Genomic DNA, 14,064 nt, shown 5'->3' on the forward strand with positions numbered 1-14,064 from the left:
GGTCTTGCACGCTGTAAAAATGGCCAGATTCCATCACTTCCTCTGCACTAATTACCATACATTTCCAGCGAGTACCCTCCCTCTCCTCATCCCCGGGCCCTTGCTTCACTACCTCCAACACACACACACACACACACACACACACACACACACACACACACACACACACACACACACACACACACACACACACACACACACACACACACACACACACACACACACACACACACACACACACACACACACACACAGAAGTGCAGTTGGGAAATGGTTAACACTCCAGCCGTCCCCTGCTGCCAGTGAAAGCCCACGAAACAATGGAGACATTGTTCGGCCAGGGCTAGACTCTAGACTCTAAGGCTGTGCATGTGTGCGTGCACGAGGATGTCAAAAAGCAGTATGTGCATGCGTGGTGTGTGTGTGTGCGTGTGCGTGTGTGTGTGTGTGTGTGTGTGTGTGTACACTCTCAACATAGTTTTTTCCCTCATTTCCCAGAATAGCAAATTAAGAGCTGTGATTCAATTGGTATGCCTCGTGTTTAAAATGTTTACAAATGTCACTGCCAAGGTGCTGCAGGATGTAAAAGTGGAGAAAAGACACAACTGTGAGAGGAGATGGTTTAATACCTTGCAGGCAAATGATGTCATGACATTACCGACATGAGTCTGGACTGCTGCTGAGTCCTTCACTGCATTGTTGATGCTATCAACACACACACAGCCTAAGCCCTGGATTTACTAAACAAGCTGGTAGGGTATGCTGTGTTACTGGGTTAATGCAATGATCACTGTCTAAATTATAAAGTGTGAACCCGATAAAAGACAGAAATGTGCGTATCCTGAAATTCATCAAGCACCTTTAAGCTGCTTCCTGCTGTTAAGTATCCACACAGAAGCTTCAAGCTGACAATGTCAAATTAAAAAACGTCACAATAAAAGGCGGGTTGACGAAGCCAGGACTGTTTATGATCTTTCCCTCGGGAGCTCTGCGAGGCAGAAAAATGTTTCTTCGAATCTCTCCCTCAAAAAGTACACATCAATAGGTGGATAAATATTGAATAACTTTCAGCCAATGGAATAAAAGTTCAGCTGCGGCAGGTTTTGAGGCTGCCTGCGGGGGTGGTCAGGCACTTCAAAAAGGTCCTGCGTGGCCCCCTTTGAGGCCATGGTAAACAGGGGCATTCAGCGTGCCCTCAGAAAGACCAGCCTGCGTGAGGTCACTTCCACCTTTTCTCGGCTGATCCTCCAGCTCTCCACCTCGCCCGGACCCTCCCAGACAGAAATAAAAAAAAAAAAACCTGCTGTCTGCGTCTCTGTCCCTGTTCCTGTCCCTGTCCCTGTCCCATCTTTTTTTTTTCCTATCCTCTTCCACTGCTGCAACTTTCTCCGAGGCGTTATCCTCCGATCGTTCCTTCTATCGCTAACTGTCTCTCTGTTGTTGTTTCAAACGTCTCTGGGTCACTTGGATCAGATCGCCGTTATCTGGCCGGCCAATCAACAGCTTCTTATCACTACCAGTGCAGCCTGCTGGCGCTCGAGGTAGGCAGAGGTCACGGAGCTTGAATATTTCTTCCCATTTGTAAACAAAGGGAAACTACCGTTTACGGCCCCATCCATTGATAAAGGCCTCACGTACAGGAACATGCAGGATTACATCCTGTAGTAGAAATGAAAGAAGGAAAAAAAAGAGAGAGAGAGAGAGAGAGAGAGAGAGAGAGAGAGAGAGCTTGACCGATTGAGTGACACCTCCGGGAGTCCGTGTGGGGTTATCATTGAAATTCACAATGCTGTACACAGTAATCTGTCTTTTCTATATGAACGACAGCCGGTATGATGCAAACCAGGGAAACATTCGATCACACTTCCTTCTCAGTCAGAGGTGGATGCTGAAGCAGGATGGAAGCGGCGCCAACAATACAAGCTGCATTTCACATTCAATTTCATCACTTGTACTAACAGCCTGTTGTGTGCCTATGCAGCGATGCTGCAATGTCTCTGATCTTACCAGCCTGTGTACTCTATCAAACAGATCACACTGGGGTTGGGCAATATGACCACAAATATTACAATATATTCTCTCATATTGATCACTGTCAGTACTAATCACAATTTGTGTTTAATAGCGCTCCCACTTCTGCAATCTGCCTTGGCTTCAGTTTTCTGCTTAGAAGTGAAGCCTGGAGACATAAAATAAAAAAAACTACGGTCTATTTAATCTTCAAATCAAACTGTTAACCCTGTAAAAACAAAGTCTCTTTTTTTCTGGGTCTAAATTACCAATTCAATTCAGGTCAGAAAATTCATATCTAAAGAAAAATAAAGGGAAATCTTTTGTTCTTTTTTGTACCAACATATTTTCAAAATCATCGCACGCTTTAACACAAGTCTGTGCTGCTTATCTTTGTCCACACCTTCTTTAGTAGCCAACCTATGAAGAGATAAACTGTATTGTTCTCCTATCCAAACAAAAGCAACTGCAATTTTCAAAAGCAACATCGTGCCATAAAACTGTAAAATGACTAAGCATTTACAATATTCTAATTATTTTATTAATATCAATGGCCATGACCTTGTATCTTTGCACTTCACCTACATATTATGAATGACTCATTTATGATTTTATTTCTTTTATCTGTTTATTTTACCGGAATGTGAGCAGAGTCTTCCCATTTCCCTGCTTTGATTAACGTCCAGGCTTCCCGCTTTACTGGAGTCCATCTTTGTTGTTGTAGGTTTGTTTTTGTTTCTCAGCCAGTTTCTGTTTTGTGATAAAGAGCCGGTGTTGGCTGTTTTACCTGGCTCCAGTGCGGCACACTAGACTGACTTCCTGGAAGTTGTATCATGACTCCCTCCGTCAGTTATAATATTACAGCGGCATGTATATATAGGAATGTGTGGCAATTTGTACCAGAGCAATATAATTTTTTAAAAAACAAAACAGAACTGTGCATAAATGCGTCATGACATCAGTAATGCGTTGGCACAAGTCAGAGCTGTGATATTTTCCTGTTGCTGTGTAAACTGTGCAGCGGGAGTTTGTGTGTACGTGAGGCTGAAAGTATTTACGGCTCTGTGACTCATATCAGGATAAAACCTCAACGATTTACCTGCAAACTTCAGCAGCCTACGACCAGTTTAATGACTTCATCGGAGTCGGGATTCTATTTCTTAGCGTCTCCGAAAATAACAAGAGCAAGAAGAGGCCCCTGAACTCTTTGGTATAAAAATAACACCAGCATCGCAGGGGGAGATAAGGAGGGCCTGAGCAGAGCTTGTTTTGTTCAGAATAACACTGTCATCACCGGCTCTTTGTCTTAAACGTAACTTTTGACAAGGTTTCTGTTTCAAATAAACAGCCCTGTCAACTCCTGCTATTTTAAGACGTGCTTAACTTAAACGGGAAAAATACCAAAGAGGCCTTGGTTTGCCAACTTTTGAGTAACTGTTTCAGATGGTATTTATGACAGACCATAAAACTGAAGGAACTGATCAAATATCAAATGTGACTCAGAGGGACAATGTATCTTGACACTGTAAGCAGTGTGATAAAAATCATCACCACCCTGCGTGTGTACGTGTGAATGTGTGTGCGTGGAACAACAATTTACCATGCTGTTTCACCAGGGGCATAAACAACAAGGGTCCCGGCGTGACTTTATTAGCTCCCACACTGAACTGCTACTGCAAGAGATGCAGTATTCATGAGCTCACAAACTTGGAAGGCTCTCCATCTCAAATCGTTATCAGAATTCGCAAATTTTCATTTCCATAACAATATGTTGATGTACGACTCCAAAAACAGAAGTAACAACTGTGCCAATAATGGCCCGGGGCACCAATGGTCACCTCGCTAATTCTGCTCAATCCCCACTCCCATTGATTTTCCTGGCTCGCTAACCCTGTGACCACATACGAACACTTCCCTACGTTCAACCTTTCCACTGACCTCCAGAAAACTTTAAGCCTTCGGCTAACTACGGAGTTCACATTCAACCGCTCATTCTAGAGCCGTTAGCCTCTTAGATATTGACATGCCCGAGGTGGATGCTTTGTTATGAGCACGGACTGCATATGCCCCTATGGCTGTCCAGCCAACTCTCCTGCTCCAGCACTCCTCCAACTCCATGGATAGGGTAATCAATGTTGAAGGAACGCCCACGCTTTCCTCAAAGACAGTGCACCAACAGCCCGGCCTTCACTCGTTCTCATGAACAAGTTGTCAATGTGAGACCAGTTTTGGGAATGAGGAGTTGCCATTTCTTACATTACAAGAGATTACAAGTAACAAAAACTACTGCACCAGACACAGTGGCCATCCCAAAGCCACGAAAAGGTTAACTTTCCACAATCCACAAGTCTGTCAGAAATCTACATGTATGAATGCCTACATGAGAGACTTAACAGTAAAACCCAACAAATGTGCCTATCCAGTCCACACTGACAATAGCAAGAAAGCAGGGCTCATTCGTACTGTTCTTCCTTGACATGAGTGAAGCAACATCTGGTGAAAGAGGGAAAAAGTACCGAGCGGGGTGTTACTTACAACGATGTGTGCCGGTGACGGGGACCTGGCATCTTTAAGTGCTTGTCTACTTTGAAGACCTCCTGGTTGAACATCTAGCAGGGGCCATTTCATCTGTAGGTACTGAATGGCAGAAAGGAAACACAATGGAAAGAAAGAAACAAAACATGTTAACAATGCAGAAAGCAAAAGGCAAAAAGAACAAATCAAAAGTAAGACAAAACGAGGGGAGACGACATTTCTTGACACGTGTAGGGGTGTTGGAAACTCAGAAAGGCAAATAAAAATCTTAAGGCGGATGGCAGATGAGGTGACGATGGCCTCGGGCATGCATGAGAGAGCACACGATAGTTGTGGGAATCAAGTAATTTGATTTTCCAGAAACATACAACACAAAACATTTGCTTTAGTGACTAGGTTTCTTTTGTGTGTTTGTTGTTTTTCATTATGAGCTATAGTCATCAACATTCTATTAAACAGCAGGTGGGTGATTTAAATTTAGTCGCACTCCTCCCACATATGATGAGTTGGGGTTGGATTTTGGCTTATGGCTTTAAGATGACCCAAAGTCATAAATGTGACTGTTGTCAGACTTTTATTGGGAACCATAAAGACGACCAAGCGTGGCGTCTCAACACGCTCCTCTGGGGCTAAACCTCATGACTGCTCCCATAAATGATTGACTTGGCCTCTATCAGGAGTCCGCCTGTCTTTCACCCACCCTCACACACACACTCACGAGCACAGAAACACAGATAAGCAGAAACAAGGGTCATGAGAAACATCTGTCTGTGTAATAAAATGGGTGGAGCTCTTATTTTTTCAATTTGATGACATTGGCTGACCTGATATAGTTTTTTCTTTTTTTCTTTTTCGAAAGCATCCATGAAAACTTTTGACAATCCAAACAAAAATGAAAAACACCCCAATCTGCCAAGACTGAGATCTGTTTTCTGTAGACTGCCACGAAAGTGGAAGCCATTCGTTGACCCTGCAGAAAACTCCCCACAGATGTTTCACCCACTGAACGCATGGTGTTTGACTTTGCTACCGTATGTTGTCCAAACTCTGCTTATCAATGTCACAGCCACCTACAGTTGTTTGAGGAAAAGAGGTCACAGCAGCTGTTTCAGCTGCGAGGTAAAAGGCCCAGAAATGTCCGAAGAGGGGAAACGACTCAGGGGGAATCTACAACAGAGGCAACAGCTGTACACGGTGTACAAACAACGACTCCCTGAGAACTGGTTGCTTTTAGTTTCATTACACTGAAATAGTTTGCATTGTTAATGATGTTTGTTTTTTTTCTGTACTTGTACGCAATTACCAACAGGTTTGATTCAGAAAAATCTATCCGATAAAAAAAACTTGACTGAGAAAGGTCGTTTGAGGTCCGCACACTTTAAAAATCCAAATTCTGGCAGTGAAACCTGGTTTGTCTCAAAGACGAAAATGAAAGAGCAGGAGCAATGGCTGCTGCTCGTTAATGCAAAAGAGGGTAACAGGCAGATGTTGTAACCTCAGTGCTACAGACACTCATTAAAACCTAGTGGGGATAATATAAGCTGTTTTATGACAAGCCACCACAATGACGAGAGAGTTTGGACTTGGAGCAGCCATTGTGATACAGACCTTGGACATTACCAAACATTTCCCTGGTTTTCGTTGGCCTTCTCACTGAGGTCTAGAATTATGCTTTAAGAATGATTGAGATCAGAAGCTTCATTGCAGTAATAGGACTCCAACAATTATGTAAGCAGCCATTCTCATCAAACCCGGTATCACATAGTGGTGACAAACCCGTCAGCATGCGTCCAGAGATCTGGCAGCAGTTTGGCACGTCACGTGGAAATGTAGGTACATTTAATGCATTTTCATTGTGTTGCAATCCTGCAAAGGTGACCACAAGTGAGTGTGTGAGTGTGAGTGTGTGTGTGTGTGTGCTCAGAGAGTGAGTGTGTCATGAACCTTCCTGAGACTGTGTCTAAATCAGTGGTAATTAGTGAGGAGTTCACTGTGGGGTGCCAACCACTGCTAGACGCTGGAGGGAGTTATTGACTCCATGTCCTCGGTTACAGGCCGTGTAAGAGATGGTAGTGGAAATAAAAAAAAAAACTGTTCCCAGTCTGGTGTTTCTCCACTGCTTGTGCTCATTTATGACCCAAAGACAGATTTTACTGCAAAAAAAACTGGGTTTGTGTATGCTTGTTTGTATGTCCTTTAAGTGGAAAAAGGAAAGGTTGTAAACTCTCCACAGTTGAGGTCTTGTGGTGTTTTTATGGACCCCCCACACTGGGTATTAATTGCCATGAAGAGGAGAGAGGAGGAGAGGAGGGCGGTGTTGTAACACTAAAAGGAGGAGGAGAGTGACGAGGCTGCTGTCATCTATGAGGTAATTCAAGACTGTGTCCACTGGTGCCAGAGGGCGAGAAGACAGGGCAGAGCTGGAGAAAAGGGGAATTGTGAATCCAGCCATGGGAAAGCCCTGCCGTGGCGCGTGCAAATGTGCACATGCCCCCACATGCCGATATTCAAACACAGCTGCAGCGGGGAGAGGGGTCGGACGGGCGGACATTCTGAGGAGGTGGCTGAGAAACATGAAGGTGACACCCCTGAGTGTGGCACTGTGGTAACGAGAGACACCAAAAGACGAGGGGAGGGGCGGCTGCAGCGCATGCCCTGACAAGTGGCTCCACTTCAACTCTGCTATTGCAAATGTTCGCACACACTAATCTCTCCTGGACGTTTTATAGGCATGCTGAGGAAAACGGACCCTTGGCAGGCACTGGGCTTTCCGACCACCCCCTTCCTGGCCTCCTGCCACTTTCTCTCCACCCGCCTGTCTGCCCTGCTAACGGACACACTGCCTGGGCTTTGAGTAGGCCGTGACCTCTGACCCCTCTATGGGGCTCCAAGCCCCTCCCTGTTCCCCACTCTGCGACCTGAAAACTTCCCTGCTATGAGGGGGCCCCCCATGTAACTCAAGAGCCATTCCAATGTGACAAATTGCTCCGGAGTTCCAGGATAACTCTCTCTTCTCCTCTGTCTTTCTTTGCCCCCCCCCCCCCCCCCCCACACACACACACACACACACACAAACACTAACCAGCCTAACCCCACGCCCCCCCCTCGTCTTGACAGACCCCCACCCTGTCAGAGCCACCCAGTGGTTGCACTCCAGCTCCAGGGTTGAGCAACAGACATCGCCCCCCTCGTCCACAACCCTCTCCTTTTCAGCCTTCCAACCCCACGTCCCTCCTGTTCTCTTCCCCTACCCTGCGCCCCTCCTCGCAGGCCAGCCCCACAATGGGAGCTGAATGACTCAATTGTCTCTGATGAAGTGAAAGACAAGGGAGTCCTCTAAATCCTTACGGAGGGATGAACTTACCATCACTGTCCCGATTTCCCTGTCGTCTGCTGCTTTCCCAAGCATGGGATTCAAGACTGGGACTGGGGGATAACTAAAGGGGTAATCAATGTGAACATTGATTATTTTATTTGCCGTTTATTTCAATTACCCAATGGCTAAGGAGATATCTCTGTCAACAGTGCTGGGAGATGTTTGCATTTTTAAGGCCTAATTCTCTGTATGTTGGTGAATTACTTAAGTAATTGTGGTTGTATTCAATGTGTGTGTGTTTGTTCTTTGCCTGTTGAGCCATTCACCCATGTGTAATCGACTGCTGCTGTACCCAGGTTTGGCATGTTGGGAGCTGCAGAGTGTTAACCCAGATCCATATTGACTGTCATCACGGTGAAAACAAGCTGGGGCCCTGGTCTTAGTGTCACAGTTAGAGACAAACAGAGGGGGCATCCTGACTTCTCACACATCATCTCCACACATCCACACACCAACTTCTACCACTGTTGTTACTAATTCAGCAGACTGGCACAGAAGTGCTTTGACCCAAAACAACCCCCCCTGGCTCCAGTTATCAACTATGATCCTCCCAGAGATAAACCTATTTCTCCACTTGCGATCAAATATTAACTTAACGTCAATATGTGCTGCTGACAACGGGGGAAAGGAGTCTTACTCATAATTTTCTTAGTGTGAATGACCAACACAGAGAGTGCAGGATATTTCGTCAACAACCAAGCTGTTTTCCATCAGGCCCCCCCAATCTGATGTGTTTGTCACATGCGGCCTGGCGGCTGGAGCAGCAGCCGTTCGTTTTGTTTTGGATTAAGAGCAGAGGGCTTGAGACCAATCAAACAAACAGAGCTCCTTATGTGCCAATGTGGCTCCAGAATACTGGTCCACTTTCCAGCACAGGACCATGAGACAAATGAGGAGGGCCACTGGGGCTCCATCAAACATTTCAGCCATGTGAGCAATGTGAGAGCGGAGGGGGGGACAGACACAGAAGGACAGACAGACAGCAGCTTGGGTTTACAGTCAGCATATGGATACTGGGTGTTGCTCCAGAGAGTCCAATAGATCTTTGAGCCATCTGTGGTCACCTCACATCACATATATGACATAGCTCTATGTGGGCATCTCGGAGTATGCATACACTTAATGCATGAACAACAGCAGTGATCCCCCGTCTCCAACCCGAACATGCTGTCCGTGCCCAGTCACTGATTCCCACCTGAACAACAATGCTCACCCATACTTGAACATCTCGTGGTCGACAGGCCCAGCATCTCCTCGGGGACAGTGCTCAGAGATGGGATTGACAGCTTGCAGATTACACCAATCAGACCGCTACTATAAAGAGCTTTATTTAAGTCTGAAATGATCAAGGCTAGTAAGAGGAGCCCACTCAAAGCTCTGCGAGTAAACTGTGCTGAGCTTAAGAGATTAGTCCTTCCAGTTTGACTACAATTTTATCCCTTTAAAAAACGAGAGCTGAGCATATTGTCTAGATCTGTTCTGGATAACGTTGCAAGTCTTTGTCCTCACTTGTAGGTGCAAAAAAAGTAATAACCACACGTGTATACAAACATGTAATTTATTAAGGAGGGGAAAATAATTTTCTGTAATTGAGGGACCAGCTCCAAGTTACACCCTCACAGTAACAGAAAGCTCAAAGGGCTAATATGATGGTTTGCTATCTCTCTTTCTTCATACAGGAAATTCCTTCAGGGGATTGGGTGAGGAAGAAAAGCGAGAGTTCCTTGACAAAATTGGGAAAAAGTTAACCAACACAAGCGGGGCCCATCATGGCTGCTTTAGTTCTACTAATGCACATTTTATGAGTAAATATTAAAGAAAAAAAAAAAAAAAAAAAAAGCACCCCACCTGCTCTGATAGCCAGAGGCATTTTGCAACCAGGAAAATAAAAGTGAAATGTGGGAAGGCCTGGGGTTTGTGTGCCCTGGGGCGGGAAAGGGTCCGCTGGGCCCATATTTACTCCAAAGCCAGAACCGCTTGGGGGTTCCACTGGCCCTGACAGCATTGGGGCCGCCGACCTGATCCAAAACCTTCCCTCCCCACCTCCTACCCCTCGCCCCCCTTTTGCCAGAAATCTCCACCTCAACACTCAAACTCCCCTTCTCTCCATCTTTCTTGCAGAAAAACTCAACCTGACACTTTCATATAAAGCCTTTTTTTCTTTAACCACAGGGAGAATGAGCATGTGACCTCGCCTTGCTCTCCACCCAACTCACACTCTGTTCACAACCTTAAAACGAGGCTGAAAAAATACACGTGAAACTACCATTGTTAAGAATATAGTATTGCAGTCTTTGACACAAAAAAAACCAAAACGGAGGAATTGATCGTGTTTTTGTAACTGATGTGTTTTGTGGCCTTTCGTTATACGTCCATGGACATATATTTATCAGGCCTGCTCTGGAAGTTAGTTGTACTGGCTTAAACAGCAGTTCATGAGATAAGTATAGCTTTGCTCTGACACTGTTTACTTAGCAGGTGTGGACAAATGTGCTGTTCAAACAACAGCTGATTGACCGGAAAGTTTCAAAGGATTGCACAACACACAGTCGACAAATCTCCCCGCAAGAATCACAAGGAGGCCTGACTGTCCACTCGTCAAACGTTTAGCAAAAATGCACATCACTACCTTCAATAAAACTGAGTGAATGGTGAGACGCTGAAGCAGTGACTACACACACCTGGATATAGCTATAAAGTTCACAAGAAGGAGGTGTATGGGTGACATGTCTGCATTCCAAGATCTGCCAACTTCGCAGCAAGTCTCAGAAAGTAAACAGCGTTCCATTTCTGACTTTTGCACACCCTCCTCCCACCTTTGCCACTGTCCTGTGTCATTAAGAGGATCTCTTGGCTGCTCTATAAATAGTGGCAGGGAGGGTGAAGGCCAGCAGGAGATGGCTAGTCTTCCATCAGGCCCGCTAATGAACAGGCACTCTGGCACCTTTAGCATCGGGCTCTGCAGCAGAATGCCTTTTCTTTCAGGTGTTCCCCCTGTTTCACAGAACTGCACTTCTATCTGAGTGACTCTTCCACTTCCTTTTGTTTCAAATACAAATATAACCCTGGGCTCTGAGGAGCTTTCATTATGAGCTGGGTGACAAACAGGAGCAGGTTACCTGATATTAGGCGGGTTACTGAAATAGTAATAAATGGGATAGTGATAAATTGACTTGTACCATTTACTCATAATTGCTTTATAAATATATTATCTAATGCTCCTTTATTGGCATTGTTACACCACTAGTTTTCATCATGAGCATAGAAGTGTTATATATGTGTGTATGTAACAACAGAACAGTGGAAAATGGATATCACTTTAATAGCACTTTGTTAGCCACCTTCATCCATTCATACACATACTGACACAGCAATGGTAACGGCTGCCATCCAACATGCTCCACTGATTTTTAGGGAGTACTTCTAGTCTTGCTCAAGGACATTTTCGTTCGGGGGAGATAGGGGATTGAACCAGCAAACATCTGATTCAGATACGACCCTCTCTACCACTCCAGTGAGACGCATCATCCAAGAAGATTGGTTAACAAGAATAGCCTCAAAATGATCTTCCAAAAGACCCCAACAGATAACACACTCATAATGAAACTTGTGAAAAGTTTAACAATACCTTCTGAGACTGATTACAAAATACAAGAAATGGTAGAAGACAAAAGCAGAGAACCTCTGAACACTGACCTGCAGAAGATTACAGATTATACAAAACACTACAGGTGATTTTTACAAACTCTATCAGAATGAACAAGATGAACGAGTGCCTCTACTTTAGTCTGCCGTGTAATCAGATATCGTCATGTACGCAATCAAGAGCAACTGGATTTACTGGTTGTGTTTTGAGCACGTGCTCCTGAGAAGGAAAAAGTAATCTTGGATCGAGGGTGAAATGTTTGAAACAGTAAAAGTTGCATTTCTATTTGCTACGTTCATTTTCTTTTTTTTTTATTTCTTTTTAAATCGTTTTGTAGGCTACAACACATAATGTCATGCATCAACTCGATGAAGCAAGAACAAAATATGATTGAAATCTAGGGAGGGATCTTTTGCCTCAGTTGGAGTATTTACAGTTATTGTGATATTCTGACTAATTCTCATTGGTTCATTGTTACTGGCAGTTCGCTGAAGACCTCCGACTCAGTGGAAGTAGCCCGACAGACTGACAGGCCAAAGACCAGGTCCTGGACCTTCCTGCTTGGAGTCTCATGCACACTGACCTACTTAGAGGCTACACGGAGGCACGTCTGCAGGCCTAGGTGTGTCTGAGTCCCTTATGCAAGGCCAGGCCAGGGGGCGGAAGGAGAAGAGGTTGGGCAACTGGTACGCTCGCTACACGCTTACCTTTGTTTGCAGGAAGCAGGCTCAGGGGTGTGGAGGGGAGAGTTAAAAAGGTGAACAGCAGCTGAGCTCTGCTAAGGGAGAAAAGTAAGCTGATTGCAGCGCCCACGTTCTGCTGGAGAATGCTGTATTTGGTATTGTGCTGGAGGAGGGCTGAACGCTGCCCTTGATGTTGGGTGTCTGGTTTTGTTCTGCGAGAGTTCACTATGAATTAGTTAAACGGTAGACTGGATATAAGGAAGCTATGAAACATGCCTCAGAGGGAGAAAATGTGTAGACTCTCAGGCTTCACAAAGACTTCCGATATTCTGAAAACACTGCACGCTATCACACACTTCCACCTACACACATTCATCAATCAGAAAGCATTATGTTGAAGGCATCACACACACATACCACCAGGCAATTAATCTTCACAAAAGAATCATACGAAACCAACAAACACTTTGCCTGTTTTGTGTCTCTTTCACACTCGCACATACACCTTGAAGCAGTTCAGCTTCCATATTCATGAGACCGACTCCCTCAGCATACCGAAAGCTCAGGATTTTAAGGGTATCAACTCAAATCTCAAATATGGTTTCAGGTTATGGCTCTGTAACCCAACAGACCAGAGTAAATCATCTGCTTTAAAATATCTATTTTGGGTTCAATTAGCTTGAAAGTAACTTATTACTGTTGCTGAAAAAGAGTATTTACTATGATATCATCCATGAACGAGAAGAAGAAAAAAAAAATCCCACACAACCAATTACATGCGCACTTGCTCAGTGGGGTACTGCCGCTTTGCCACGGTGGCTTAATGAATAAATAAGTAATAAGGACTTGGTTATTGGAGCTCATTAAAATGGGTGATGCTCACGAGACAATAAGACCTGAAGAGGGTCAGGGGAGGCGGTTGTGTGACGAGGTCTCCAGTCCCCCAGCCCCCCCCCCCCCATCTATTGATGACCTGACCACACGGCCCCAGATCACCTTCAAATCAACTCTGTCAGTGATGCAGCCCCGTTAACCTCACCCCTCCGCGGCCCCACTTCCCCGACACGCTGCTGCACGCGCATGAATCTTCATGAATACCCACACACACACACACACATAGCTACAAACACAGGCTCAAAAAGACGTACAGACCTCTCTCATAGTTAATTACCACTTAGCTCCATCACGTGGTGATCCGTCCATAAGAGCCCCTCCACCCCCCCTCCCCCGCAACACAAACAGCAGCACACATGCCAATTATTGATGAATCTTTAATATGGCGTTTTACAAAGTCTCCATCTCATTTCCTACCACTGAGCCGGTGATTACACTTCCAGTGAGGCTTTAGCATTGAAAATATTACATGCCGAGGATTGAGTAAGAATACATTAGCGTAATGGAATATCATTGCAGGGCTGAAATAAAGTGACCTGAACCATTTGGTGAAGATCGCCAACTTTTTTTTTTTCTTCTTCTTCTTTTTTTTGCTCCTCCTGTCTTGGATCTCTGGTTAGCTCTCTAAAAACAAACCCCCGGACAAAAATCCCACGCCGCGATAACATGTCAATAATGAGCTGAGGCCATCTATTGATCAGCTTAATTTTGCATCTATTAGCTAGGGAACGGCTTGCTCCGGGGGCGAGGGAAGCCAGGCGCTAACACGCACCGACAGACTGGATGGAGATCATTACAACTGATGTTCACACACACGCTGTGATTGACATGGAGATAAGGCAGGAGAGAGCCCAGGCTCGCACGCCTCCCCGCACACTAAGCTAATGATACACCAAATGTGTGTACAGCAGTGTGTATAT

General features: G+C 45.1%; 1 protein-coding gene across 5 annotated transcripts in view; it reads right to left on the bottom strand.

Annotated features, from left to right (window-relative positions):
- The window catches only part of tcf7l2 (transcription factor 7 like 2), a 60,875-nt gene extending 56,234 nt beyond the window's left edge, over window positions 1-4,641 (bottom strand). For all 5 annotated transcript variants that reach the window (XM_080472551.1, XM_080472550.1, XM_080472549.1 and 2 more), the window contains exon 1: window positions 4,546-4,641. In XM_080472551.1, coding sequence (XP_080328677.1) covers window positions 4,546-4,638 — 93 coding nt within the window. In that variant the 5' untranslated portion in view covers window positions 4,639-4,641. The remainder of the gene's footprint in view (window positions 1-4,545) is intronic.
- Between the last annotated feature and the right edge of the window lie 9,423 nt (window positions 4,642-14,064).

Source organism: Lipophrys pholis (genome assembly GCF_963383615.2).
Source record: "Lipophrys pholis genome assembly, chromosome: 1".
NCBI classification, from domain to species: domain Eukaryota; kingdom Metazoa; phylum Chordata; class Actinopteri; order Blenniiformes; family Blenniidae; genus Lipophrys; species Lipophrys pholis.